This window comes from Lampris incognitus, chromosome 3, assembly GCF_029633865.1.
Source record: "Lampris incognitus isolate fLamInc1 chromosome 3, fLamInc1.hap2, whole genome shotgun sequence".
In the NCBI taxonomy this organism is placed as follows: Eukaryota; Metazoa; Chordata; class Actinopteri; order Lampriformes; family Lampridae; genus Lampris; species Lampris incognitus.
The window spans coordinates 35,900,296-35,927,159 of NC_079213.1; the positions used below are offsets into that span (position 1 = coordinate 35,900,296).

The 26,864-nt window shown below is 44.5% G+C and overlaps 1 protein-coding gene across 1 annotated transcript in view; it reads left to right on the forward strand.

Moving 5' to 3' along the window:
* Nucleotides 1-26,864, forward strand: part of ptpro (protein tyrosine phosphatase receptor type O) — a 213,054-nt gene that overhangs the window by 93,260 nt on the left and 92,930 nt on the right. The window contains exon 2 of the mRNA XM_056276725.1: nt 24,903-26,011. Coding sequence (XP_056132700.1) covers nt 24,903-26,011 — 1,109 coding nt within the window. The remainder of the gene's footprint in view (nt 1-24,902; nt 26,012-26,864) is intronic.

A 26,864-nucleotide genomic window follows, 5' to 3' on the forward strand; every position in this document is an offset into this window, starting at 1 on the left:
GTGTCGCAAAATAAAGTGTATTATGGTTAGTGCCGGTCCCAAACACGGATAAATGGGGAGGGTTGCGTCAGGAAGGGTATCTGGCGTAAAATCTTTGCCAGATCAAATATGCGGATCATGAATAAGATTTCCATTGCGGATCGGTCGAGGCCCGGGTTACCGCCACCGGTACTGTTAACCAGCAGGTTTACCAGCAAGGAAACTATGCTACTGTTGGGTGAAGGAGATGCGAAAGACAGGAAGAAATGGAAACGGATGATCTGCTATGGCGACCCCTAACAGCAGCAGCAGCAGCAGCAGCAGCAGCAGCAGCAGCAGCAGCAGCAGCAGCAGCAGTAGTAGTAGTAGTAGTAGTAGTAGTAGTAGTAGTAGTAGTAGTAGTAGTAGTAGTAGTGGAAAGTTAGTATTGGGTGGCACGGTGGCGCAGTGGTTAGTGCAGTCGCCTCACAGCAAGAAGGTTCTGGGTTCGAGCCCCGGGGTAGTCCAACCTTGGGGGTTGTCCCGGGTCGTCCTCTGTGTGGCGTTTGCATGTTCTCCCCGTGTCTGCGTAGGTTTCCTCCGGGTGCTCTGGTTTCTTCCCACAGCCCAAAGACATGTAGGTCAGCTGAATCGGCCGTACTAAATTGACCCTAGGTGTGAATGTGTGTGTGGGCCCTGTGTGATGGCTTAGTGGCCTGTCCAGGGTGTTTCCCCACCTGCTGCCCAATGACTGTTGGGATAGGCTCCAGTATCCCCACAACCCTGAGAGCAGGATATCAGCTTCCATGCCACCTTCTTTTCCAGACACTTTATTACAATAGAGTTCAGAGCCATTGGTCTGTAGTCCTTATTTTCCTGAGGAATTGGCTTTTTTTGGAAGAGATGTAATAATTGCATTTTTCCAGAGGGATAGAACTATACGTGAATCAGCAGACCTTTGAAAGACAGACACCCAGGCTGGTGTAAATTCCTCTGCATGTTTTCAACAGGAAAGCTGAGACACCATCAGGGCCTGTTGCCTTACTGGTGTTTGTTCTTTTAAATAGCCTTGTGACTTCTTTGAGACTGATCTCTATCCTGAAACACAATGATAAGTTGTTGTGGTGTTTTTGACACTGTCACATTCTAAAGAGAAATCATGTGAATTGAACTTGATGTAGAAGCTGTTCAAGTCATTTGCCATAGTGCTGTCATCTGTTGTGTCCAGTGTTTTCTTGGTGGGAGTCATATTTGTCATAAGATTTCATAGTGGTCCACAGTTCCTTCGTATTATTTACACGGAACTCCTTTTCAGTGGATTCCCTGTATTATCTTTTTCCTGTGTTGAGTTTCTGGTTCAGCTTCCTCTGTTGATCTTGGTTGCACTTGGTCCTTATTCCTGAAAGCAAGCCTCTTGTGTTTGATGCGATCCTTGACTTGTTGGTAGGATACTGTTTTATTGTCTTTTGAGGTATCACAGCATCCACACAGAAGTTAATATAAGGTGTGATGACTACTGTGAATTTATTGAAATCAGATTCATGGAAGATGCCCCATTCTGTGCTCAAGTAACACCCCTTCAGTTTCATTACAGTCAGTGGACAAGTAACACCCCTTCAGTTTCATTACAGTCAGTGGACAAGTAACACCCCTTCAGTTTCAGTACTGTCCGTGGAAAAGTAACACCCCTTCAGTTTCAGTACTGTCAGTGGACAAGTAACACCCCTTCAGTTTCAGTACTGTCAGTGGAGAAGTAACACCCCTTCAGTTTCAGTACTGTCAGTGGACAAGTAACACCCCTTCAGTTTCAGTACTGTCAGTGGACAAGACTTTAACAGTTTTAACAAGAGCTTTGCTCCTCTTGAAGACTGAACAGTAGACGGGATTTGAGCTGAACAGTGTTGTGATCAGAATTGGATCGCGGTGGGCGGGCTGTAGCTGTATATGCATTCTGGGTATTTCTAGGGGTGTAATGATCCATCAGTCTGGATCGATGTATCGATTCAGTGATCAATGATCCAATATCGTCGATGCAAAGTGAAAACATCAATCCATGTCATCATCTTTAAGATGCGCCTAGTATGCGAACATTTTAAAGCTCAATATCTCTATGCCACTGAGCACACAGATAGAACCTTGTTACTCCAAGGTGATGAAGCATAGAGGTGCATGGTTTATGTTCATAATTGAAAGGTCATCTTTAAGTTAACTGATAAAAAACCATTTGCTCTAAACATGAGACATTTGGCACATGATAGTGAAAAACAGGAGGTCTGTTTTTATTCTTTTTATTTAAAAGAATAGATTTTTTTTCAACTAACTTTCTGGAATAGGGCCTCCGGGTGGCGTGACTGTCTATTCCATTGTCTACCAACACAGGGATCACCAGTTCGAATCCCCGTGTTACCTCCTTGGTTGGGCGTCCCTATACAGACACAATTGGCTGTGTCTGCGGGTGGGAAGCCGGATGTGGCTATGTGTCCTGGCCATTGCACTAGCGCCTCCTCTGGTCAGTCGGGATGCCTTTTCTGGGGGGAATAGCGGAATCCTCCAATGTGCTACGTCCCCCTGGTGAAACTCCTCACTGTCAGGTGAAAAGAAGAGGCTGGCGACTCCACATGTATCAGAGGAGACGTGGTAGTCTGCAGCCCTCCCTGGCTCGGCAGAGGGGATGAGGCAGCGATCGGACAGCTTGGAAGGGTGGAGTAATAGGCCAAATCCAGTTGGGGGGGGGGGGGGTCTGGAAGCGCTATAAAATTGTCAAATCATATTTTAGTTTCTCTTTATGAGTTGATATAAATGTTGTGTATTGTATTAATGGGCATACGATATCGCCTCATATCAGTTGGAAGGCCCCTGAATTGAATTGAAGCAAAATTGTATCATGGCAGATTTTGGGATATCAGCAAATATCGTGTCATTGTCCAAAGAATCGATATAATGTCGTATCGTGATGAAACTTGTGGTTTACACCACCTAGATATTTCCAGAGCATTTGTCAAGAATTTACTGTTGCGGTGGTTGAAACTACCCAAAATGAGCATGGGAGCACCTGATGTACGTTGCAACTGTCTATGTACACAGTCCGCCACTTGGGCCACAGCTCTCCCTGTGTTTCCTCTTGGGGGCACACAAATAGCACAAATCCCAATGTTCCTAAACTCCCTTGGAAGGAAGAATGGCCTCACACTCAATTATGATAGCTCAACGTCCGGGTTACAGGTAGTCTCTCATGTGGTGTATTGCCTAGTGTGTATTGCAGCGTGTGTTGGGGTTTGAAAGCAACTGAGACACGGTGTTTGGACCATACGCGTCTCAACTGTTCCGACACTTCCACCACATACGGTGGGACACACTGGTTCACACTTAGACAGCTGTTGTCCTTCTCCTCTCCTCGATCGGCTGGTGCACTGTTTGGGCGTCTTCCTGGCTTTGACAAACACCCAGTTAGGATAACCACACTTAACCAGGGCCTGTTTAATGTGGGATTCCTCCCCTTCCCCGGCCGCTGTGTCAGTGGGGACGTTGTCAGCTTGGTGGTACAGTGTCCTGATGACTCCTAGTTAATGCTCTAGTGGATTTTGAGAGTCAAGCCGTAAGTGCTGATCAGTATGTGTTGGTTTACGGTAAATGTCAACAGTCAAGTGTCCCCCATCACCAAGTGAATTTCACAGTGTAAGAAGACTAACCTGTAATTTTCACATCTTCCCTGGTGAACTTGACGTGGTGTCCACAGACTTAATGTGGTCGGTGAAATGTGCTACATCCTGAGATCTAATTTTAACCAGGTGTCGTCCACAAATCTGAACCAATGGCTAGATGGTGTCCCTGGATGGGACATCAGAGTCCTCTTTTGCACTTCCTCCATATACAAGGTGGCCACGGGACTGGGGAACCCATAGCAGTTACTTATTTCCTACCCATGTGTGCTCAATAACCACTGCTGTCCTTAACCCTAAGCCTAGCCCTCACCATCCATAATGTCAATGAAGATTTGATCAAAACAACCAGGTCAGAGGCTCTTTTGAAACACAGTTGAAGTATTTAACAGCTATATATCAGTTAACAGTAAATATGCAATTACTGTTTTTAAGGTGGGGTCTGACAACAGTGCTGGAGGATACGGAAGGCTGTCTTGATGGTATTTGTTGAAGAGATAATCATAAGGCTTCATGGTGTCAGCACTTGTAGAGTGGATCACTGAAGTGGTTAGGTCCAGTTGCACGAGTTGTCAGGTACAATCCAACTGAAATTCAGATGGTGAGATGCCATTTTAATCTACCATTAAGAGACAAGCAGGTACCCAGTGCTGCTTGGTTCACTGCAGGTCTCCTTATTATATCGTTTCACTCTTAACAATAAGACTGACCTTGTCCTCCTTCCCCTGCTTCTGTCATCTAGTGCATTGAGTGGTACTTCAGTGGAGTATTTTTTTGTAATGGGTTGAGCGGGCCCATTAACCCTTTCATCCATGAAAGAGCTCGGCAAATGAAGAAGGGATAATAAAAGTCTCCAAATGCCACAGCTCAGGAGAACAGTCATCTGCTTTCTCTAGCTGTACTCTTACATGTAATGCCCTCTGGCATTGTATGATATGAGCGATTCAACCCTATGTTGAAAGAATATTTTACCTGTACAGAAGGTTTTGTAATTGCATTATCTTTATTTTAGGGGTTTATGTGTAGACATGTTTATTTACCCCCCCCTTTTTCTCCCCAGTTGTATCTGGCCAATTACCCCACTCTTCCGAGCTGTCCCGGTCGCTGCTCCACCCCTTTTGCCGATCCGGGGAGGGCTGCAGACTACCACATGCCTCCTCCGATACATGTGGAGTCACCAGCCGCTTCTTTTCACCTGACAGTGAGGAGTTTGAAAACGTAGCATGTGGGCGATCACGGCACTCCCCCAGTTCCCCCTCCCCCCTGAACAAGTGCCCCGACTGACCAGAGGAGGCGCTAGTGCAGCGACCAGGACACATACACACATCCGGCTTCCCACCCGCAGACACGGCCAATTGTGTCTGTAGGGACACCCGACCAAGCCGGAGGTATCACGGGGATTTGAACTGGTGATCCCTGCATTGGTAGGCAACGGAATAGATCGCTACACTACCTGGATGCCCTGTAGACACATTTATTAAACATTGAGTGATTTCACTGTAGTTGTAATCTGAAAGCACTATTTTTACCTTAGAGAGTCAAATTCATTTTCATCAAACCAGTGGGAAGCTCTATCCACCCAGAAGTTTGACAGATATCCTTTCCAAGAGTTGGCGTGTTCTTAGCAAGGTTCCTCCTAATAGATGCAGTTGATACCCACACACAGTAAGGAAAGCTTCAGCCACAGCTTCCTTCCTGGAAGTTGAGATGTAGGAGGAAGAGCAGAAAAGAAAGGATGACAAAGAAAAAGGCAGCCATCCGTTCAGGAGACAGGTTATTGATTTACTGGTAGCATCCTTTTGGAAGGAGGAAAGAGCATTAGTATGCAAAACAGGCATTTGCTGGCCACATCTTGTCCTTTCACACCGCCAGAAGCCTAATTAAGTTTCGGGAGGGTTGTTGTGTTTCTTTGAGCAGGCATCTTTGTGTGGTTTCATTGAGTTTGTCAGGAGGTGGGTGGGCACCCCTGGTAAAGACTCATTGTTTTCTGTGTGGAAGGAGGGAACTGCTGTCAGACCACTGCTCACTCCTCTTGGTTTACTTTGATTTTGCATTAAAGAGGTCAAAGCCTTGCAGAGGCATCCTGGGCTCATAATTAAAAGGTAATAATGGCATCCCAGCGACTGGAGTCACCGAAGCGTTTTCCTTTGAGCTCCTCCTCGGTCCCACTTTGTTTTTTTATTAATTAATGCTGTGCTTGCGTACAAGCAATGCCCTGAATTGGAGAAGGTTCCATTATAAATGGTGGACAACTGCAAACATCAGCAAACTCGCTGGACATGGAATCTCTCAGCTCTGTGTATCCTTACTTTCTTATCAATATCCTCATTTAGAGTTTTTTCATTTCATTACAGTTGTAAGTAAAAGTGAAATCCTAATTGGATACTACATTTCGTGTTCAATACTACATTTCATGTTCAAAGAAAGTTGAAACAGTTCATGGTACAATGTTTATCGAATACAATACAATGGATACAATGCAGTGGCTACAGTGTTTATTGACAGATATGTTTCATCACATAGATGAGTGATGAAATGTTTCTGTCAATAAACATTGTATCTACTGTATTGTATCCATTGTGTTGTATTCAATAAACATTGTACCCAGATGAACTGTTTCAACTTTCTTTGATTTTTTTACCTGGATTATTGAGCACGCATAAATACATTTTGTGTTAGTTTTCACTGTCCAGATACAGTGAGGTTACAACCAATAACTGTTAAGAAATCTTTCCCCAAAACCCATACCCTAAAAATAGACATCTATCCAACAAACCAAAAACAAAAAAATGTATTTATGACATTAGTGATGTTAAAAAGTGGCTTTAACATGTTACAGCTATAGACTGTAAAGTGTCGTCTGTGTACCATGAACTTCAAGAAATATTGTACATGCTGACCATTCAATGTAGAATTAGCCCTACATGCATGTAGCATGTAGCATCGTTCTACATGCATGGCTATAAGTGTTAGAATTAGAACTGTGTCTAATGTGTTTGTTTTCAGGTAATACTAAACAATAAAAACATTATCCAACACAAATTAACAATAACATTTGCTCATTACTTACTTAATTCCTAAAAGACAAATTTCCATTTTTACAGTGGACTTTACTGCCGTAGATCTTTATTCAGGAAGGCTATTTATTCACTTTAACCAGCTAATGGAAACACACCTAATTCACATTTTGTTTTTGAGGGACATTGAGAATTTTCTTTTTTTGTGTGTGTGTGTGGAACTGTCCCCCTTTTCCTCCCCAATTGTACCTGTCCAATTACCCCACTCTTCTGAGTCGTCCCAGTCACTGCTCCACCCCCTCTGCCAATCCGGGGAGGGTTGCAGACTACCACATGTCTCCTCCGATACAAGTGGAGTCACCAGCCACTTCTTTTCACCTGACAGTGAGGAGTTCGCCAGGGGGACGTAGCACGTGGGAGGATCACACTATTCCCCCCAGTTCCCCCTCCTCCCTAATCAGGGGCCCCGACCGACCAGATGAGACACTAGTGCAGCGACCAGGACACAAACCCACAGCCGGCTTCCCACCCGCAAACACGGCCAGTTGTGTCTGTAGGGACGCCCGACTAAGCCGGAGGTAACACGTGGAACTGGCGATCCCCGTGTTGGTAGGCAACAGAATAGACCACCATGCTACCCGGACATTTGGAATTTTCACCAAAAACTCATTTGACAGTTGGAGGGAGTTTTAGCTGCTGAGACTGAAGTTATCTAGTGAGTCTGAAGTTGGCTCAGTGTTCGTAAAGAATAGAAGAGGCACAGCTCTTATTGTCCTCCTGCTGCTGTGCTGTGCAGAGCTATTTCTGTTATTCTGCTCTGCAAGTGAAATAGTTGGGTCGACTGTCAAAGACTTTCTTTGTCAAAGACAAGCGATGTGTTCCTCCCCCACGTCTAATTTACACTGACTGATATAGCCTTGGCTGCCGTGCACATGTCTGCCGAGAGCCAACTGCCGTTCATCAGTGCATCAGGAGGGCCTTTCATTTGTGTAATCTGGGCTTGTGTTTAGGTCTGTAACCGGACAGGCCTTGCCATCCTAGATTATGTCTCTGGATTATTTATGCAGTTTGATGTTCAGAGATGAACCCTGACAATGAGAATCAAAACAGCACTTCAAAGTGTAGCCCAGGCCTAATCAACACTCCTCTGATATTTTATTTCTTTCAACAAAATCCCTCCTCTGCCATATTTCTTTTTCAGAAATCAATTTATTTTTGAAGAGAGTTATAATAGTAATTCATGTAATGGAGGGGTGGTTTTGAATTTTAAAAAGTTATGAGAAAAATCCTGAGAAGTTCATCTTCATAGTGAAGCTTGGTAAATATTTTTCCCACATTCCCCGTGTAAGCAGGGCAGCACGGTGGCGTAGTGCGGTTGCCTCACAGCAAGAAGGTCCTGGGTTCGAACCCCGGCGTTGTCCAACCTTTGGTGGGTCATGCTGGGTTGTTCACTGTGTGGAGTTTGCATGTTCTCCCCATGTCCACCTGGGTTTCCTCCAGCTGCTCTGGTTTCCTCCCACAGTCCAAAGACGTGTAGGTCAGGTGACTCGGCCATACTACATTATCCCTAGGTGTCGGCCCTGTGATGGACTGGCAGCCTGTCCAGGGTGTCTCCCCGCCTCCCGCCCAATGATTGCCGGGATCAGCTCCAGCATCCCGTGACCCTGATTGAGATAAGCGGCTTGGATAATGGATGGGATGGAGATATATGGATGGGATGGAGATGGATGATGGGAGCAGCAATTGTCTTGTGTGATTTCTGGATGTGTTTGTCTACATGTTGTAATTGTCTTAAGAGAGTGTGAAGTTTACACTTACTGGTTGTACCAATAACTGCATTACTACCTCATAGTGGTGTTAGGAGGCTTACCGTGGGGTTTAGAACAGCTATCTGCATTAATACCCAAACAGCTGGTTTTGGTTGTTGTTTTTTTCCTGTTTTTGAGGTGAATCCACAGTTGCTTTTTTTCCTTGCTTCCAGCTGTCTGCACGGCTCAGTCCAAACAGGGACTATTGACTCTACAGTTACATGCTTGGATGTGTCTACTTAATATTATTACAAGTTTATACTTAATTTGTATCCTGTATGTGAGCCTATACCAAGAAATAAGTGTCAATGACATATTAGTAAATTATTTCATGTTCACAAGCAAGGGCTTATTGCGTTCATGTGATGGCAGAAATAACAGCCTCGTTGTCAACTAGTTTGTCGTGGCTTATAACAGTGTCTATTAATAAGTAATGACCACAGATGTGGTTTACAAAATAGTACATATCCTATTTTTGGTACGTTTTGGTATTAATCCTAACAAAAAAAGGGCAAGCTACGCCTTTAGATTATGCAGTGGGTTATTATTGATAGAGGAGAAGTAGAAGACCAAACAAAAAAGATTAAATCTTAATCTAGATACAACCGATATATCGATATATATTGATATATCAAGATATATTGAGCTATATCGATATATCGATATATATATTGAGCTATATCAAGATATATCGATATATCTTGATACATCGATATATCGAGATATATCTATATACCGAGATATATTGAGCTATATCAATATATCTTGATACATAGATATACACTCACTGGCCACTTTATTAGGTACACCTTGCTAGTACCGGGTTGGACCCCCTTTTGCCTTCAGAACTGCCTTAATCCTTCGTGGCATAGATTCAACAAGGTACTGGAAACATTCCTCAGAGAGTTTGGTCCATATTGACATGATAGCATCACGCAGTTGCTGCAGATTTGTCGGCTGCACATCCATGATGCGAATCTCCCGGTCCACCACATTCCAAAGGTGCTCTATTGGATTGAGATCTGGTGACTGTGGAGGCCATTTGAGTACAGTGAACTCATTGTCATGTTCAAGAAACCAGTCTGAGATGATTCGACCTTTATGACATGGTGCGTTATCCTGCTGGAAGTAGCCATCAGAAGATGGGAACACTGTGGTCATAAAGGGATGGACATGGTCAGCAACAATACTCAGGTAGGCTGTGGCGTTGACACGATGCTCAGTTGGTACTAAGGGGCCCAAAGTGTGCCAAGAAAATATCCCCCACACCATTACACCACCACCAGCAGCCTGAACCGTTGATACAAGGCAGGATGGATCCATGCTTTCATGTTGTTGACGCCAAATTCTGACCCTACCATCCGAATGTCGCAGCAGAAATCGAGACTCATCAGACCAGGCAACGTTTTTCCAATCTTCTATTGTCCAATTTTGGTGAGCCTGTGCGAATTGTAGCCTCAGTTTCCTGTTCTTAGCTGACAGGAGTGGCACCCGGTGTGGTCTTCTGCTGCTGTAGCCCATCTGCCTCAAGGTTCGACGTGTTGTGCATTCAGAGATGCTCTTCTGCATACCTCGGGTGTAATGAGTGGTTATTTGAGTTACTGTTGCCTTTCTATCAGCTCGAACCAGTCTGGCCATTCTCCTCTGACCTCTGGCATCAACAAGGCATTTTCGCCCACAGAACTGCCGCTCACTGGATATTTTCTCTTTTTCGGACCATTCTCTGTAAACCCTAGAGATGGTTGTGCGTGAAAATCCCAGTAGATCAGCAGTTTCTGAAATACTCAGACCAGCCCGTCTGGCACCAACAACCATGCCACGTTCAAAGTCACTTAAATCCCCTTTCTTCCCCATTCTGATGCTCGGTTTGAACTGCAGCAGATCGTCTTGACCATGTCTACATGCCTAAATGCATTGAGTTGCTGCCATGTGATTGGCTGATTAGAAAATTTGCGTTAACGAGCAGTTGGACAGGTGTGCCTAATAAAGTGGCCGGTGAGTGTAGGTCGATATATTGAGGCAGTTTTTTATGTTGATTTTGAGCTGTTAGAGTTTTGTCAAAACCGTCACGTAACCTACAGATGTAATGCATGTCATTACTATCTGAAATGCATCAGTTGTCTCAAGTATTAGCCAATATATTAAATTCCTCAGAAATGTTTACATTTTTCCAGTAGTGCATTCCCACCAGTGTTCCACATGATCACATCCTCTAGAGCAGTGGTTCTCAACCTTTTTGGGGTCCTGGACCCCCTGCGTATTTTTGATCTACCCTGAGGACCCCTCCACCTGATCTTGGGGGAGGGGGGTTGCAATTTGATAGAAACAGTAGAAACTGCATTTTAAATTGCATTATAGCATTTATTCACTCTTTGGGGCAAAAATAAGAGCTTTCAGTTGTAACTTAGATATAATTAACAAAACAGAATTCTTATGCAGAAACTTTCAGATATATGTAACAAAACAGAATATGTATTCAGTAACTTTCAGATATATGTAACAACAGAATTTTTATGCAGTAACTTTTAACAATGCAAACGGGAGCGAGATCTCTTATTAAAATACAATAAATTACACTTGTGAAACAGATGTAATTAGAGAAAAAAGTCCTGTTACCCTTTATAGTTTAGGTAGATAAAGGTCTCAGTCACATTTGAGTAAAATAATCCTATTTCTATAAATGTCATAGGATCTTTTTTTTAAAGATATTTTATTTTCACGGACCCCTTGCAATTACACCACGGACCACTAGGGGTCCGCGGACCCCCGGTTGAGAAACACTGCTCTAGAGTATCTACTACTTCCATCGTGTCGCTCTTACAGTAAAACTGATCTCGCTGCAGTTGAGACTAAGGGAGGACCAAATTCAGCAACAGAGAAGCACTAGAAAGAATGCCTTCTTCATAGACTCACAAAGACGAAGTAGTTCATTGTTGTGATTTTGTAAGACTATAATTTAGAAACGCTGTCAGTGTCAAAATAACACCCCCTTTTTATTCTTGGTGCCTCATTTTGTTTAGCTTATAAAAAGAAGGGGGCAGCACGGTGGCGCAGTGGTTAGCGCTGTCGCCTCACAGCAAGAAGGTCCGGGGTTCGAGTCCCGGGGTAGTCCAACCTTGGTGGGTTATCCCGGGTCGTCCTCTGTGTGGAGTTCACATGTTCTCCCCTTGTCTGTTTCCTCCGGGGGCTCCGGTTTCCTCCCACAGTCCCAAGACATGTAGGTCAGGTGAATCGGCCATACTAAATTGTCCCTAGGTGTGTGTGTGTGTGTGTGTGTGTGTGTGTGTGTGTGTGTGTGTGTGTGTGTGTGTGTGTGTGTGTGTGTGTGTGTGTGTGTCTGCCTGCCGCCCAATGACTGCTGGGATAGGTTCCAGCATCCCCGCGAGCAGGATAAGCGGTTTGGTTGATGGATGGATGGGTAAGCGTAGTGGTAAGCACATCGTTAGCTTGTTGGCATGTTTGTACCGTTTTTAAAAGGAAAATCTACATTGAAGTCCTGTATTGTTTCTGTTTCCTGCGTCAGTGCACTGTAGCCTCTCGTGTCATCACCTAAACCCCGCCTGTCGTCCCTCAAAGGGCGCTGATTGGTCTGACTGTTTTTTGGTCGAACACCAAACGCTTCGCTTGGAGAGTGGCCAGACTTTTTTTTGTAGAAACTTTATTTACACAAAGCAACTTACAACAGGTCTCCCGTTACAACAACAGTAACATGGCAACAACAGTAACATGGCAGTGTATGCTCGAGGTAGTGCACAGATAATATAATACATGAGGGTAAAAAACATAGAAATGAAATGAAAATGAAGAGAAAACAAAGTTAAATACATTGAAAATCAAATTCATTACACAACACTCTAGTTTTCACAGCTTTCGGAGTTTTGCAGTGTTTTAGTGCGTCCTCGTATGTGGGACATGATGACAGTAACGTTAGGTTTCTGTTTTGCAAATTTGCTGGCCAGTATATGGAATTTTGCTAATAAGATTAATAATGATAATAATGAAAATACTACTACTACTACTACTAATAATAATAATAATAGATCAATAATAATAATAATATTAATAACATATTGACAGGCATTTCATCAGCAAAAAAATAAATAAAAATCAAATTCAGTTTTGAGTTTGAGTTGAATATCTTAATTTTCTGTTCAAAAGATGATTGAGGTCATACCAAAAAGTCTGACTAAAGGTACAGTCTCCAAAAAGATGAGTTGTTGTTTCATCTGTGTGGTGACAGAAGGAACAGAGGGACAACATGTAGCCTATGTTTTACCTAATTAACTGGATGACACCTGTGAAATATTTACAGACACCTCTCACACCTTATTTGGGAAAAAAATGCTGAGTAATAACTGTTTGTTTCCAGTCTATACCAGTACACAGATTATTCCAGACAGATGCAGAATTCTGCAGGTTTACTAATTGTGCCCCTCTGGATGACCACGTAAGAGGCTCTAGAATATTCATTCTCCTTTCAGTTCAAGCTTTAGTGACAACAGAAGTACTGGAGAATGCAGTATCTCAAGTTCCTAAAATATTTGCGAAGAGGCTGTGGGCCTTGTGGATGTTTAAGATAGATACCCTGTCGTCTTGTTTTCATCCCGCTTGCACACACTTTTTTCCAGCAATATCTTTATGAACATTTTTTAATTATTTCCAACAACAAAGAAACACGTTTGGAAGATAATAACAGAATGCAAGGGACAATAAAAAACATATGTAAACATATATAAATAAAAAACAATAAAAATGAAACAAGTTTCTCTGTTTTTCACAAGGGTTCCCCTATTGTTATATTCATGTCTTGTTTTCATTATTTGTGCATCATTATCAGGCTCAGACATACAGTTCACATGGAACAGAACAGTGTCATCAGCAAAAGGAATTCTGTGTTCCTGTTGGCCTACAGACACACGGTTATGTTCCTGTTGGCCTACAGACACACCGGTTATGTTCCTGTTGGCCTACAGACACACTGGTTATGTTCCTGTTGGCCTATAGACACACCGGTTATGTTCCTGTTGGCCTACAGACACACTGGTTATGTTCCTGTTGGCCTATAGACACACCGGTTATGTTCCTGTTGGCCTACAGACACACCGGTTATGTTCCTGTTGGCCTACAGACACACGGTTATGTTCCTGTTGGCCTACAGACACACCGGTTATGTTCCTGTTGGCCTACAGACACACCGGTTATGTTCCTGTTGGCCTACAGACACACCGGTTATGTTCCTGTTGGCCTACAGACACACCGGTTATGTTACTGTTGGCCTACAGACACACCGGTTATGTTCTTGTGAGATACAGCAATGCTTGCACACATTTACCAAAATGCAGGGTGTCTCCATCATTTTTGCTTTTTCTCCTAAACATTTATTTTTTTAAACCTAAAAAATAGGCAGATTTCAGTGCACGGTTCTGATGCACGAACTTGTTTCACTTACACTGTAGCATCTTTTTCACACACGTCTAAATTATTCATTTAATGGATCAGTGGTTTTCAAGTAGTAAATTATTGTGCAACTCAAGCTGATAGATGCTAATCATGAAAATTACTATTTACTGTCTGTCTCCATCTACACTCTCTCCCTCCCAGTGTGGCATATAAAATATGTGTAACAGTGCAAAACTGCACACAATTATCATTTTGGTTTATGCGTATTTTCATATGCCATGTTAGTCTCCGTTTCAACCTTGTGTTGTGTAGCAGTAACATGGAAGTCTGCAGTGTGCTGCTACATTGGTGTGGAAAATTCCAGACTGTCGGAGGCCTGTGTGTATTGTCAGCAAGGGTCTGCCACAGTAAAAGAGCATATGAGCTCTCGGAGTCTTGACACAGGATGCCGGAACTAAAGAAAATCCCGGCAGTGTTGACCCCGTTGGACTCATTCATAGGCTAATGGACTCGAGACAGTACCTGTCCTCGGCTAGCTTGAGCTTGTCAATGGGCTTTTACAGAGCTCCCACTGCACCGACGCTGTTCGCTGCCCCCTGCCCCTCTCCACATACGGAGTGCCAGCTTCGGAGCTGCAGAGACGAGACAATGCCCCCAGGTTTGCATGATAATGTTGGCAGCTGCCAGAGGGCAACGCCTCCTGTCCGCGGGTAACCACCCCCACTCATTCAGAGGTCAGCTGCAAATTTCATTCACCAGCTCTTTCACTTGGAAAGACTGTGTGTGTGTGTGTGTGTGTGTGTGTGTGTGTGTGTGTGTGTGTGTGTGTGTGTGTGTGTGTGTGTGTGTGTGTGTGTAACGGTGGATTTAGGGTGTGAGGGATTGTGAGAATAGGGTGCACACTTACTTTATACTCAAAGGCTTGTGCTGGATTGTAGCATTGAAGACATGGTGAGATCGTGATGTGATCATATCACGTTGTTGCTGTGTTGTTGTGTTGTTGTTCCCAGCAAAGTTAATGCAACAAGTCCTCCACCCCATACGACCACATAGGTCGTTTGTCCTCTATATGACCCACAGGAGCGTTTCCTAAATTAGCGCCCCTACCGGCGGCAGGAGATATGCCACAAATACTTTTCGCCTCAGTGCATTGTGGGTTTTTAAAACAATGTGAGAACAATAGAATATGAAGTCAGTGCGTTTTTTGTGTTGTTTTGTCGTCTAGTGTAGTAACTAAGATGCTATTGGCAGTATGTTTACCTATGAATAACGTTATAAGAGCTAACTTAACGTTAGCCACAAGTTAGAAAGTCAGCTAGCGTGGACGTTATAACCGCTATGTGACATTACACTTTGCTTTTATTAATATTCCTTCTCACGAGAGCTCATGGAAGGAGATCGTTTATCCAGGGAAAATGACGTGTTATAATTACGAAGGAGCTTAAAACGTCACTAGAGGTCGTAATTAGCTGTGTAACCCACATGATTACATGTACCCTGTGACGTATGTAAGTTCCACGAGTAGCCTCTAGGAGGCACACGAGCTACAGAGTTTAAACCATACAAACAACCGTCAACAATAGAGAAGAGAAATACGGATATTTAGAAATACGGACAACTTTGACTATGGATACTTGAATTATTGATATTTGAACTACGGATATTTGAGCTACATGACATTTGAACTACGACAAAAAAGATCCCTCCCACGAAGCTTCCTTGGTGAGCCGCTAGCCAAAGCTAAAAAGTAAACAGCTTTCTGTGTTCCATGTAATCATAGCTATTTACGTAGGATATCTTGATTTTATCCAAAGACAGATGATCTCCTGTTGAAGGAAGAAGGAAGACTCTTTTCTCTTGTGTTTTGTACGCTGCTGGAATCCTGGTGAGATAAGAGTTTAAAATCTTGAAATCTAAAGACTGACAATTTTCCATTGGTTGCTAAGCTAAGCTAACCCAGCTAAAACGTATATCTATGATCCTTAGCAGTTCCCATATGATTCAGAGCTTTAAAACCAGTCAGGACACCCGGTCCATAGAGTTTATTTGATGTAGGAATGTTAGACAGTTTAATATAATAATATGCTTGTTGTTAAAAAAACTGTAAGCTCCAGTTGCCACTAGCCACCGAGCCAACTCGGGCTACATGGCATCCATGGAACCCATAGCAGCCAGCTACACGTGAATTCACGTTGATAGTGCCGCAGCCTGGCTGCGATGACATTGTTTTTAACTGTTCTTACAGCAATAGGCTGTTGTCATTCAGCCGCATATTAGTTATATGTAGGAAATGATTTAATTCTGAGAATTGACTCGAGATTTGGGTATTTTTATTTTGTTTGTAATTGTTTGATATAGATTGCAATTAATAAGGAATCTGTACAATTTTGTGCAGACTGGTTTTTTTAGTACCCCGAACAACCCCCCTTGCTATACCTTTTGGAACCCTTGGATACCCCCTTTGGATTGCCCCCATCATCGCCCTGGATTTGGATTCATCATCATCGCCTCTACATTAACTTGCCCCTGTGATTGTGGTAGGATCTGGACATTGCACCTTGCACAGATTGGAAGACTGAATCATTCCCCCTTTTCTTTTCTTTATTATTTTCTTTGAGTGCACTCATACTTTATTTTGGAGTATTTTCTTTAATTTTTTCGTGTAGAATATGGCTGCATAAGTAATATATTAGAAGGGTATAAAATAGAATATAGATAGAGATGGACAATAAGTAGAATATTAGGAAGAACTTTTAAAAAGTATAATAGAGTAAAATATATATATAACACATCTAATTTAGTATTGATATTGAAATAACTTTACTTTGAACTGTTGAAATAAATTGGTTTTTTTATAGTAAACTATACCCACGAGTGTGTGTGTTGTCTTTGGGGTGAGTACTAGAATCTGGTCTAGAAAAAAACCTACACCAATCTCCACTGAACTTAGACATTAGACTGTAAACTGTCCCTGCGCAAGCATAGGCCCATTCCCCTGTCGTGCAGGTTACAGCTGCTTGTACAAACGACCTGTGAGGTCGTGTTTTGGTAGGGGACAGTCTCGTGAAACAGATACACATACTGTTTTCAACAAATGCCCATCTCCAGTCTCACACACCTGGGAGCGACCCAGTGCAGCCTCGGTCTTCCTGTTAGCCAGGTAAACAGCATACTGCAGGTTACACTTGGTACGCGTTTCATACTTAACCTCGCCTGAAGATGGCCATTTGAGAAGTGAATGCAGGACTCAATGTTTTACAGGACATACGTATTAGCACTGCCTCAGCTCAGTGTGCAGGAGTAGGGGATAGTGAGTCTGAGTAGTCGGTGTATAGTGAGGTGGCCTGTTTATCAGTAGTTTTTTTGCATTTCACCATTTACCATCTTGGTAAATGTGCAGGTTGTACAAACTCCTGCCTGTCGGGACATCGAGTCTACTTTATTGATCCGCGTGGGGAAATTCTTCCTCTGCATGTAACCCATCCTAGCTGTGTAGCCAGGAGCAGTGGCAGCCGCCGGGCCGGGGACCAACTCCAGTTCTCTTGCCATGCCTTGGTTGGGAGCACAGACTGCAGTACTGACCCTAACATGCATGTCTTTCTGGTGGTGGGGGAATCCGGAGCACCTGAAGAAAACCCACTGCAGACACGGGGAGAACATGCAAACTCCACACAGAAGATGATCTAGGATGACCCCCAAGGTTGGACAACCCCGGGGTTCGAACCAAGGACCTTCTTGCTGTGAGGCGACAGTGCTAACCGCTGTGCCCCCGTTCCGCCCTAGCTTTCACGCCTGGGTGCGTTTTGTGCAGGTGAAGAGACGGGACTTCACTGCTGCATCTGTTATGAAAAACTTGTGTGGTGCTCGTTTTAGACTGGAGGATTGTCTCCCTGGCGGTATGATGGAGTTCAGGATGGGATATCGAAGTCCAGCCTGGGTGAGACTGACAGCTGGTAAGGCTCCTTCAGTGCACACAGCGGCTTCATCAGGTCTGCCGTGTGCAGCAGCTTCTGGTTCTGCCGCCAGTGGGAGTAATGGTCACGGATCCGCCCAGCCTCGTAATGCAGACCCCATTAATGCAGATGGTTGATATCTGATCTGAACTTCACAAAAAGTTTTTATACAGTAGAGCACATTGTGACTGTCATTTATTTTTTATCAGTTAATCCCACACAGGCACCTATCAAACAACGTTTATCAGGAAGCTGTATCTCTCTCCTCCATCCCACAATCTGCCTCCGTCTCGCTCCCTCCCTCCTGCGGTGGCAGAAGAGGCTGTAAAGAATACTGCCGGGCCGCGTTACGCAGTATGAGGTACGACTGATGCAAGCTGATACTTGTTTATTACTTTCTGTTATGGGTATCAGTACTCCTGCTGGCGTTAGATGACCAATACTAATTTGTCCTCCACCCCCCCTTTTTTCCCTCCCAAATTGTACCTGGCCAATTACCCCGCTCTCTGAGCCATCCCGGTCTCTGCTCCTCCCCCTCTGCTGATCCGGGGGAGCGCTGCAGACTACCACATGCCTCCTCCCATACATGTGGAGTTACCAGCTGCTACTTTTCACCTGACGGTGAGGAGTTTCACCAGGGGATCATGCTACAACCCCCCCCCCCCGAACAGGCGCTGCCACGACCGACCAGAGGAGGCGCTAGTGCAGCGGCCAGGACACATACCCACATCCGACTTCCCACCCACAGACACAGCCAATGGTGTCTGTAGGGACGCCTGACCAAGCCGGAGGTAACACGGGGATTCGAACCAGCTATCCCCATGTTGGTAGGCAACAGAATAGACCGCTACACTACCCGGACATCGGCTATCCCCATGTTGGTAGGCAACAGAATACACCACTACACTACCCGGACACCGGCGATCCCCATGTTGGTAGGCAACAGAATAGATCGCTATGCTACCCGGACATCCTTAACAGTAGAACTTCTTGCAAACCTAAATAGGTGGACAGGTGTATAGGAGAATACCTTGGATCAAACACAGTGTAATTAACAAAGTGGCGCTAGCATGAGTTAAGACACTCTGAGTTGACTGACTGGTTCAGGTAGGTCTACCAACATATACGTGTATACATATATACATGTGTGTGTATATATACCTATATATATACCTATATATACATATATATGTATATACATATACCTATACTATATATATATATATATATATATATATATATATACACACACACATACACGCACACGTGTATATATACATATATACGTGTGTGTGTGTGTATATATATGTATATGTATATATGTATGTATGTATGTATATATGTATGTATATATATGTGTTATCAATTTCATGCCATAAACAATCATCAGCGGTAGGCTTGTTCTGTCTCATAAAGAATTTACCCGACTAGCTGGATTATTTTGCTCCTTATTTGTTGAGCACTTTCCCTAGTGTTGAGTGTTTCTTTTAACGAAGCTATATATATATATATATATATATATATATATATATACTGCTCAAAAAAATAAAGGGAACACCTAAAAACACAATATAGACCTCGATGAATGAAATATTTCAGCTGAAAATCTTTATTTATTAGACAGAGGAATGTGTTTAGAGCAAAATAACCTAAGAATGATCAATGGAAATCAAAATCATTAGCCCATTAAGGTCTGGATTCAGAATCGTACTCAAAATCAAAGTGGAAAATGAGAACATAGGCTGATCCAACTTCTGTGGAAATTCTTCAAGACGATTCAAAATGAGGCTCAGTAGTGTGTGTGGCCTCCACGTGCCTGTATGCACTCCCTACAACGTCTGGGCATGCTCCTGATGAGACGACGGATGGTCTCCTGAGGGATCTCCTCCCAGACCTGGATCAGGGCATCAGTCAACTCCTGGACAGTCTGTGGTGCGACATCGCGTTGGCGGATGGTACGAGACATGATGTCCCAGAGGTGCTCGATTGGATTCAGGTCTGGGGAACGTGCAGGCCAGTCCATAGCATCAATGCCCTCGACATACAGGAACTGCTGACACACTCTGGCCACATGAGGACGAGCATTGTCATGCATGAGCAGGAACCCAGGGCCCACTGCACCAGCATATGGTCTGACAATGGGTCTGAGGATCTCATCCCGGTACCTAATGGCAGTCATGGTACCTCTGGCTAGCACGTAGAGGTCTGTGCGGCCCTCCAAGGATATGCCTCCCCAGACCATCACTGACCCACTGCCAAACCGGTCATGCTGGAGGATGTTGCAGGCAGCAGAACGTTCTCCACAGCGTCTCCAGACTCTCTCACGTCTGTCACATGTGTTCAGTGTGAACCTGCTCTCATCTGTGAAGAGCACAGGGCGCCAATGGCAAATCTGCCAACCAAGATGTTCTCTGGCAAAGGTCAATCGGGCTGCACGGTGTTGGGCTGTGAGCACAGGCCCCAATTGTGGACGTCGGGCCCTCATACCATCCTCATGCATTCTGTTTCTCACTGTTTGAGCAGAAACCTGCACATTAGTGGCCTGTTGAAGGTCGTTTTGTAGGGCTCCGGCAGTGCTCCTCCTGTTCCTCCTTGCACAAAGGACCAGATAGCGGTCCTGCTGCGGGGTTGTTGTCCTCCTGCGGCCTCCTCCACGTCTCCTGGTGTACTGGCCTGTCTCCTGGTACCTCCTCCATGCTCTGGACACTGTGCTGGGAGACACATCAAATCTTCTTGCCACAGCACGCATTGATGTGCCATCCTGGATGAGCGGCACTACCTGAGCAACTTCTGTAGGTTGCAGATACCGCCTCATGCCACCTCTAGTGGTGAGGGCACTAGCAAAATGAAAAACTAACCAAAGATCGGCCAGAAAAGATGAGGACAGGCAAATGGTCTGTGGCCACCACCTGCAAATCCATTCCTTTTATAGGGGTTGTCTTGCAAATTGTCTAATTTCCACCACGTGGAAATTAGACAATTTACCAACAGGTGAAATTGATTCACAAATCAGTGTTGCTTCCTAACTGGACAGGTTGATATCTCAAAAGTGTGATTGACTTGGAGCTACATTGCATTGCTTATGTGTTCCCTTTATTTTTTTAGCAGTGTATATATATCAATACAGATTTCCTGTATCAGTATTGATATTCCGCTCCTCATTAGTTGAGCACTTATAACAACACCATTGATGTTTATATATATATATATATATATATGTTCTCTCCACTGCTTTGTAATATAAAAGATGTTTGCCTGAAGAAGACATTGATGTTGAAACATTGTTTAATTGAAGAAGTGAAGAATATAGTGTTGCTTTTTTTGTTTTACTGTTCGCCTCTTATCATTTGGGAGCTAAGGGCCTTGCTCAAGGACACTTCATGAGTGGTGGTTAAGGAAGAGAGGTTGCTACTCACACACTGTATACTCATTCACTACACAACCACACTACAAATGTCCAGAGGTGAGAAAATGCTGTTGTTCCATCCATTATCCAAACCACTTATCCTGCTCTCAGGGTCGCAGGGATGCTGCAGGCTATCCCAGCAGTCATTCGGCGGCAGGTAGGGAGACACCCTGGACAGGCCGCCAGGCCATCACAGGGCCGCCACACACACACATTCACACCTAGGGACAATTTCAGTATAGTCAAAATGCTGTTGTATGTGTAGAAAATGTTGTTAAGCCAAAATTAAAGTGGCAAGTGATGAGCTGATGTCATCGCCGGGCTTTTGGCATCACATGTGCGTCTCCTCACTGAATGTGACAGCTCACAGGTCAGATTTGGTAAAAAAGAATCGATGCGAAGGGTGTCCAGGTAGCGTGACGGTGTATTCCGTTGCCTACCAACACAGAGATCACTGGTTCGAATCCCCGTGTTACCTCCGGCTTGGTCGGGGGTCCCTACAGACATAGTTGGCTGTGTCTGCGGGTGGGAAGCCGGATGTGGGTATTTGCACTGACTACATATTCTATTGTTCTCAAATCGTTCTTATCACTATTAACTGACTACTTACCTTTATTAACTTGTCCATGAGGCGTTGTAAAAAGGATGTCAACAAGTACACTACCGTTCAAAAGTTTGGGATCACCCAAACAATTTTGTGTTTTCCATGAAAAGTCACACTTATTCACCACCATATGTTGTGAAATGAATAGAAAATAGAGTCAAGACATTGACAAGGTTAGAAATAATGATTTGTATTTGAAATAAGATTTTTTTTACATCAAACTTTGCTTTCGTCAAAGAATCCTCCATTTGCAGCAATTACAGCATTGCAGACCTTTGGCATTCTAGCTGTTAATTTGTTGAGGTAATCTGGAGAAATTGCACCCCACGCTTCCAGAAGCAGCTCCCACAAGTTGGATTGGTTGGATGGGCACTTCTTGCGTACCATACGGTCAAGCTGCTCCCACAACAGCTCAATGGGGTTCAGATCTGGTGACTGCGCTGGCCACTCCATTACCGATAGAATACCAGCTGCCTGCTTCTGCTCTAAATAGTTCTTGCACAATTTGGAGGTGTGTTTAGGGTCATTGTCCTGTTGTAGGATGAAATTGGCTCCAATCAAGCGCTGTCCACTGGGTATGGCATGGCGTTGCAAAATGGAGTGATAGCCTTCCTTATTCAGAATCCCTTTTACCCTGTACAAATCTCCCACCTTACCAGCACCAAAGCAACCCCAGACCATCACATTACCTCCACCATGCTTAACAGATGGCGTCAGGCATTCTTCCAGCATCTTTTCATTTGTTCTGCGTCTCACAAACGTTCTTCTTTGTGATCCAAACACCTCAAACCTGGATTCATCCGTCCACAACACTTTTTTCCAGTCTTCCTCTGTCCAATGTCTGTGTTCTTTTGCCCATCTTAATCTTTTTCTTTTATTGGTCAGTCTCAGATATGGCTTTTTCTTTGCCACTCTGCCCTGAAGCCCAGAATCCCGCAGCCGCCTCTTCACTGTAGATGTTGGCACTGGTGTTTTGCGGGTACTATTTAATGAAGATGCCAGTTGGGGACCTGTGAGGCGTCTGTTTCTCAAACTAGAGACTCTAATGTACTTATCTTCTTGCTCAGTTGTGCAACGCGGCCTCCCACTTCTTTTTCTACTCTGGTTAGAGCCTGTTTGTGCTGTCCTCTGAAGGCAGTAGTACACACCGGTGTAGGAAATCTTCAATTTCTTAGCAATTTCTCGCATGGAATAGCCTTCATTTCTAAGAACAAGAATAGACTGTCGAGTTTCAGATGAAAGTTCTCTTTTTCTGGCCATTTTGAGCGTTTAATTGACCCCACAAATGTGATGCTCCAGAAACTCAATCTGCTCAAAGGAAGGTCAGTTTTGTAGCTTCTGTAACGAGCTAAACTGTTTTCAGATGTGTGAACATGATTGCACAAGGGTTTTCTAATCATCAATTAGCCTTCTGAGCCAATGAGCAAACACATTGTACCATTAGAACACTGGAGTGATAGTTGCTTGAAATGGGCCTCTATACACCTATGTAGATATTGCACCAAAAACCAGACATTTGCAGCTAGAATAGTCATTTACCACATTAGCAATGTATAGAGTGTATTTCTTTAAAGTTAAGACTAGTTTAAAGTTATCTTCATTGAAAAGTACAGTGCTTTTCCTTCAAAAATATGGACATTTCAATGTGATCCCAAACTTTTGAACGGTAGTGTAGATAAAAACCCACAATGCACAGAGGCAAAAAGTATCTGTGGCATAACTCCTGCGCTAATTTAGGAAACACTCCTGTGGGTCGTATTAGAGGGTATACGACCTATGTGGTCGTATGGGTTGGAGGACTTGTAGGTATTTGTCCTGGTCGCCGCACTAGCGCCTCCTCTGGTCGATCAGGGCGCCTGTTCGGGGGGGTGGAGGGGGAACTGGGGGGAATAGCATGATCCTCCCACGCACCACGTCCCCCTGGTGAAACTCCTCCCTGTCAGGTGAAAAGAAGCGGCTGGCGACTCCACATGTGTTGGAGGAGGCATGTGGTAGTCTGCAGCTGAGGGGGTGGAGCCGCGACCGGGACGGCTCGGAAGAGTGGGGTAATTGGCCGGACACAATTGGGAAGAAAATTGAGGGAAAAAATCCAAAAAGAAAAAAAAAATCCATGCCTAAAATAAACAGTTTAACACGGGGCCAAAGGTCAGCTCACCAGACCGTCGTTTGGAGATGCACAGCGACAGCAATGGGTCGTTACTGTGGGAAGTAGGGGTGCTGAGAGTGCTGCAGCACCTCCTGGCGTGGAGCCCAAAAAAATTGGGGGGGTTAAAAATAAATAAAAATGTTTTAACAAAAAAATTAATAAAATTCATTTTATTCATTCGTCTGGTCATTAAAATTAATTGGAAACATTAATGACCCGACTGTAAAAGGTAAGTGTAAGAAAGAAGCCACAATGACAACAAGCAGCAACTGTCCCATGACGGCACCCGTCAGTGACTCCGTCAGGTCACGTGTCTGAACACCAGTCCAAATGGCGCAAAAATGCATTTCTGAGTTTTTTGGGAAGCCCAAAAAAGGCAAAAAGAGATTGAGCCTCGAGTTGGCTGATCATGTGGAGGAGGAGGAAGCAGACTTGGAGCCTAAGCCGAGTAGGCCTACCAGTAGCAGCTGCAGCACCTCCGAAGCACACCTGCCCCGGGCCCAGGAGCTGCGCTAATTCAAGCTAACATCGCGGCAGTAGCGGGACAAAATGTTAGATGCGTTGACGTGGTTTCAGTCCAGGCCATCACGCCACACCAACCAACCAACTTTAGGTTTCCTGGAAGGCAGTTTGAAAAAGAGACGTTTTCTCCTTCATCAAGTCAGACTGGTTCAACAAATAGAGGTGGCTGCATTGAGGGAGGTGATGGCGTGGTCTGGCTTAGCTGTGTGAAAGCAGTGGAGAAACGTTTCATCAGTGAAGAGAGTGTAAGGTTTGACAGCAGTTTTGTCAAGGGAGGCTTCACAAACCGGCGGAAAGCCATAGAAACATTCAACGAGCACGAAAAGTCTAAACTTCATCGTGATGCCATTCACAAAAAAAATCACTGCTCTATAAAACACCCCAATTACTGCCCTTTTATCTGCCCTTTATCTGCCCGCCGAACTCCAGACACAGCAAGGCATGTTTTGGAGCTGATGTTCAGGTCAGTGCTCTTCCTGGGAAAGAAGGGTGTGGCTTTTCAGGTTTACAGCACCCGTGATGGCATTTTGTGTGAACTGATGCTTGAACGTACCTACAACCTCCCAGGAGAGAGGCAGTGGATTGAGAGGAGCGATAACTGGCTCTCGGACACAATCCAGAATGACGTCATTCAACAGTACGCCTGCGCTATTCAACGTGAGCTGGTACCCCGTGCCAGAAGTAGTCCGTACTATGGACTCCCAGCTGATGGTACCACCGACTCCGGTACAACAGAGCAGTTCTCATTGACGCTGCAGTGTGTGGATGAGAAACTGGAGATTCACTCTGAATTCACTGGATTTTACAATGCCCCCGACAGCAGTGGAGAGGCCCTGTTCAAGTGCACCATAGATGCATTTCTCAGGCTGAACATCCCAGTTGAGCGTCTCCATGGATATTGTTTTGATGGAGCTTCTAACATTTCAGGACTGTTTTCGGGTGTTCAGGCGCAGCTAAAAGAAACATGCCCCGAGTCCCTCTTTGTCCACTGTGCCAACCACTTACTTGACCTAGTTCTCCAGGAGGCTGCACGTGAGGTGGGTCTCGTCACTGATTCAGTGAGCTTTGTTCAGGGCATAGCTGTGGTAATCCATGAACTAGCAAAACGCAAGGAGCTCTATGAGTCCATGTCTGGCTGCAATGAGATAGGTACCATACTGGCCATATGTCCAACAAGATGGTGCATACGAACAATAGCTATCAAACGTGTGTGTAGTGCCTACAGAGAAATCATCAAAACACTGGCGCAGCTTAAGGATGACAAAAGTGTGAGGGGAGAGACCAGAGCTAAGATCGGAGGCCTGCTCAAGCAAGCAATGAAGGCTAAAACCTACTATGGCTTCCCCTGTTGTGAGGCAATATTCGAGCCGTGCGAGTCGGTGGCCAGGAGTTTGCAGCATACCAAAGCCAGCATACTGGGCACCCCTGAGCGTGCCGAACTGCTTGGAAGGCGCATTGAGGCCCTTCGGGATGATACAGTGGTGGATAACATGCTACAACAGACTGTATTATATCCACAGCAGGACTTACAACGCCAGGTCAGCACAGGGTGACAAAAACCCTAGCCCATTATCGACACACAGCAGAGCCAGAGGCAGACGCACAAGTTGTGCAACACTCATGGAGACAAGCGTTCGATGAAGCTGTGGACCTGGTCACACCAGAAGTAAAGAGGAGACTTGAACAAGATGGTATGAAAACAGCAGCTCTCAGAGAAAAGGTGCTTATTAAGGCAGCCAACAAGGAACAGATAGTGGATATAGATTACTTTCACCTTCCCTTGTACTTTGACAAAGCCGAACTGGAGATCAGCTGAAAATGATGGGAGACCTCTGCAGGGATTCTCCCAAGACAGTAAAAGACATCACAACAACCACGTCTAAACTCCATCCACAAACAAGGGCTCTTTTCAACCAAGTTGAAAAACCTCATCAAACTCTGCCTAAGTCTCCCCATCTCGGCTGCTTCACCGGAGAGGACATTTTCCGCTCTCCGCCGTCTGAAGACATGGTTACGTACAACTATGGTGCAAAAAAGACTGACCCACCTTGCTCTGTTGCATGTTCATGGAGATATATTGGACAGTTTGAACACTGATGCCCTCATGAGGGACTTTATCAGCGCCAACCCGGAGAGAAAGGCCGTGTTTGGAGTTCTGCATGCAGGCCGGCAGTAAGGCAAGACAATTATGTATGTCTTGATTGGAGATTGTGGCTGATAGGTCTGCATGTATGGGTTGATTTTCAGGCTACATGCTGCTGCCGTGCAGCCTGCAGTTGTGTTTTGGAGCTTGTGATTTGGCTATAGGCGTACATATTACGTGTGCTTATGTGTTTGTTTGTTTTTTATGCTGCCGCCGAGCAGTCTGCATTTGTGTGGCGATGTGCTTTT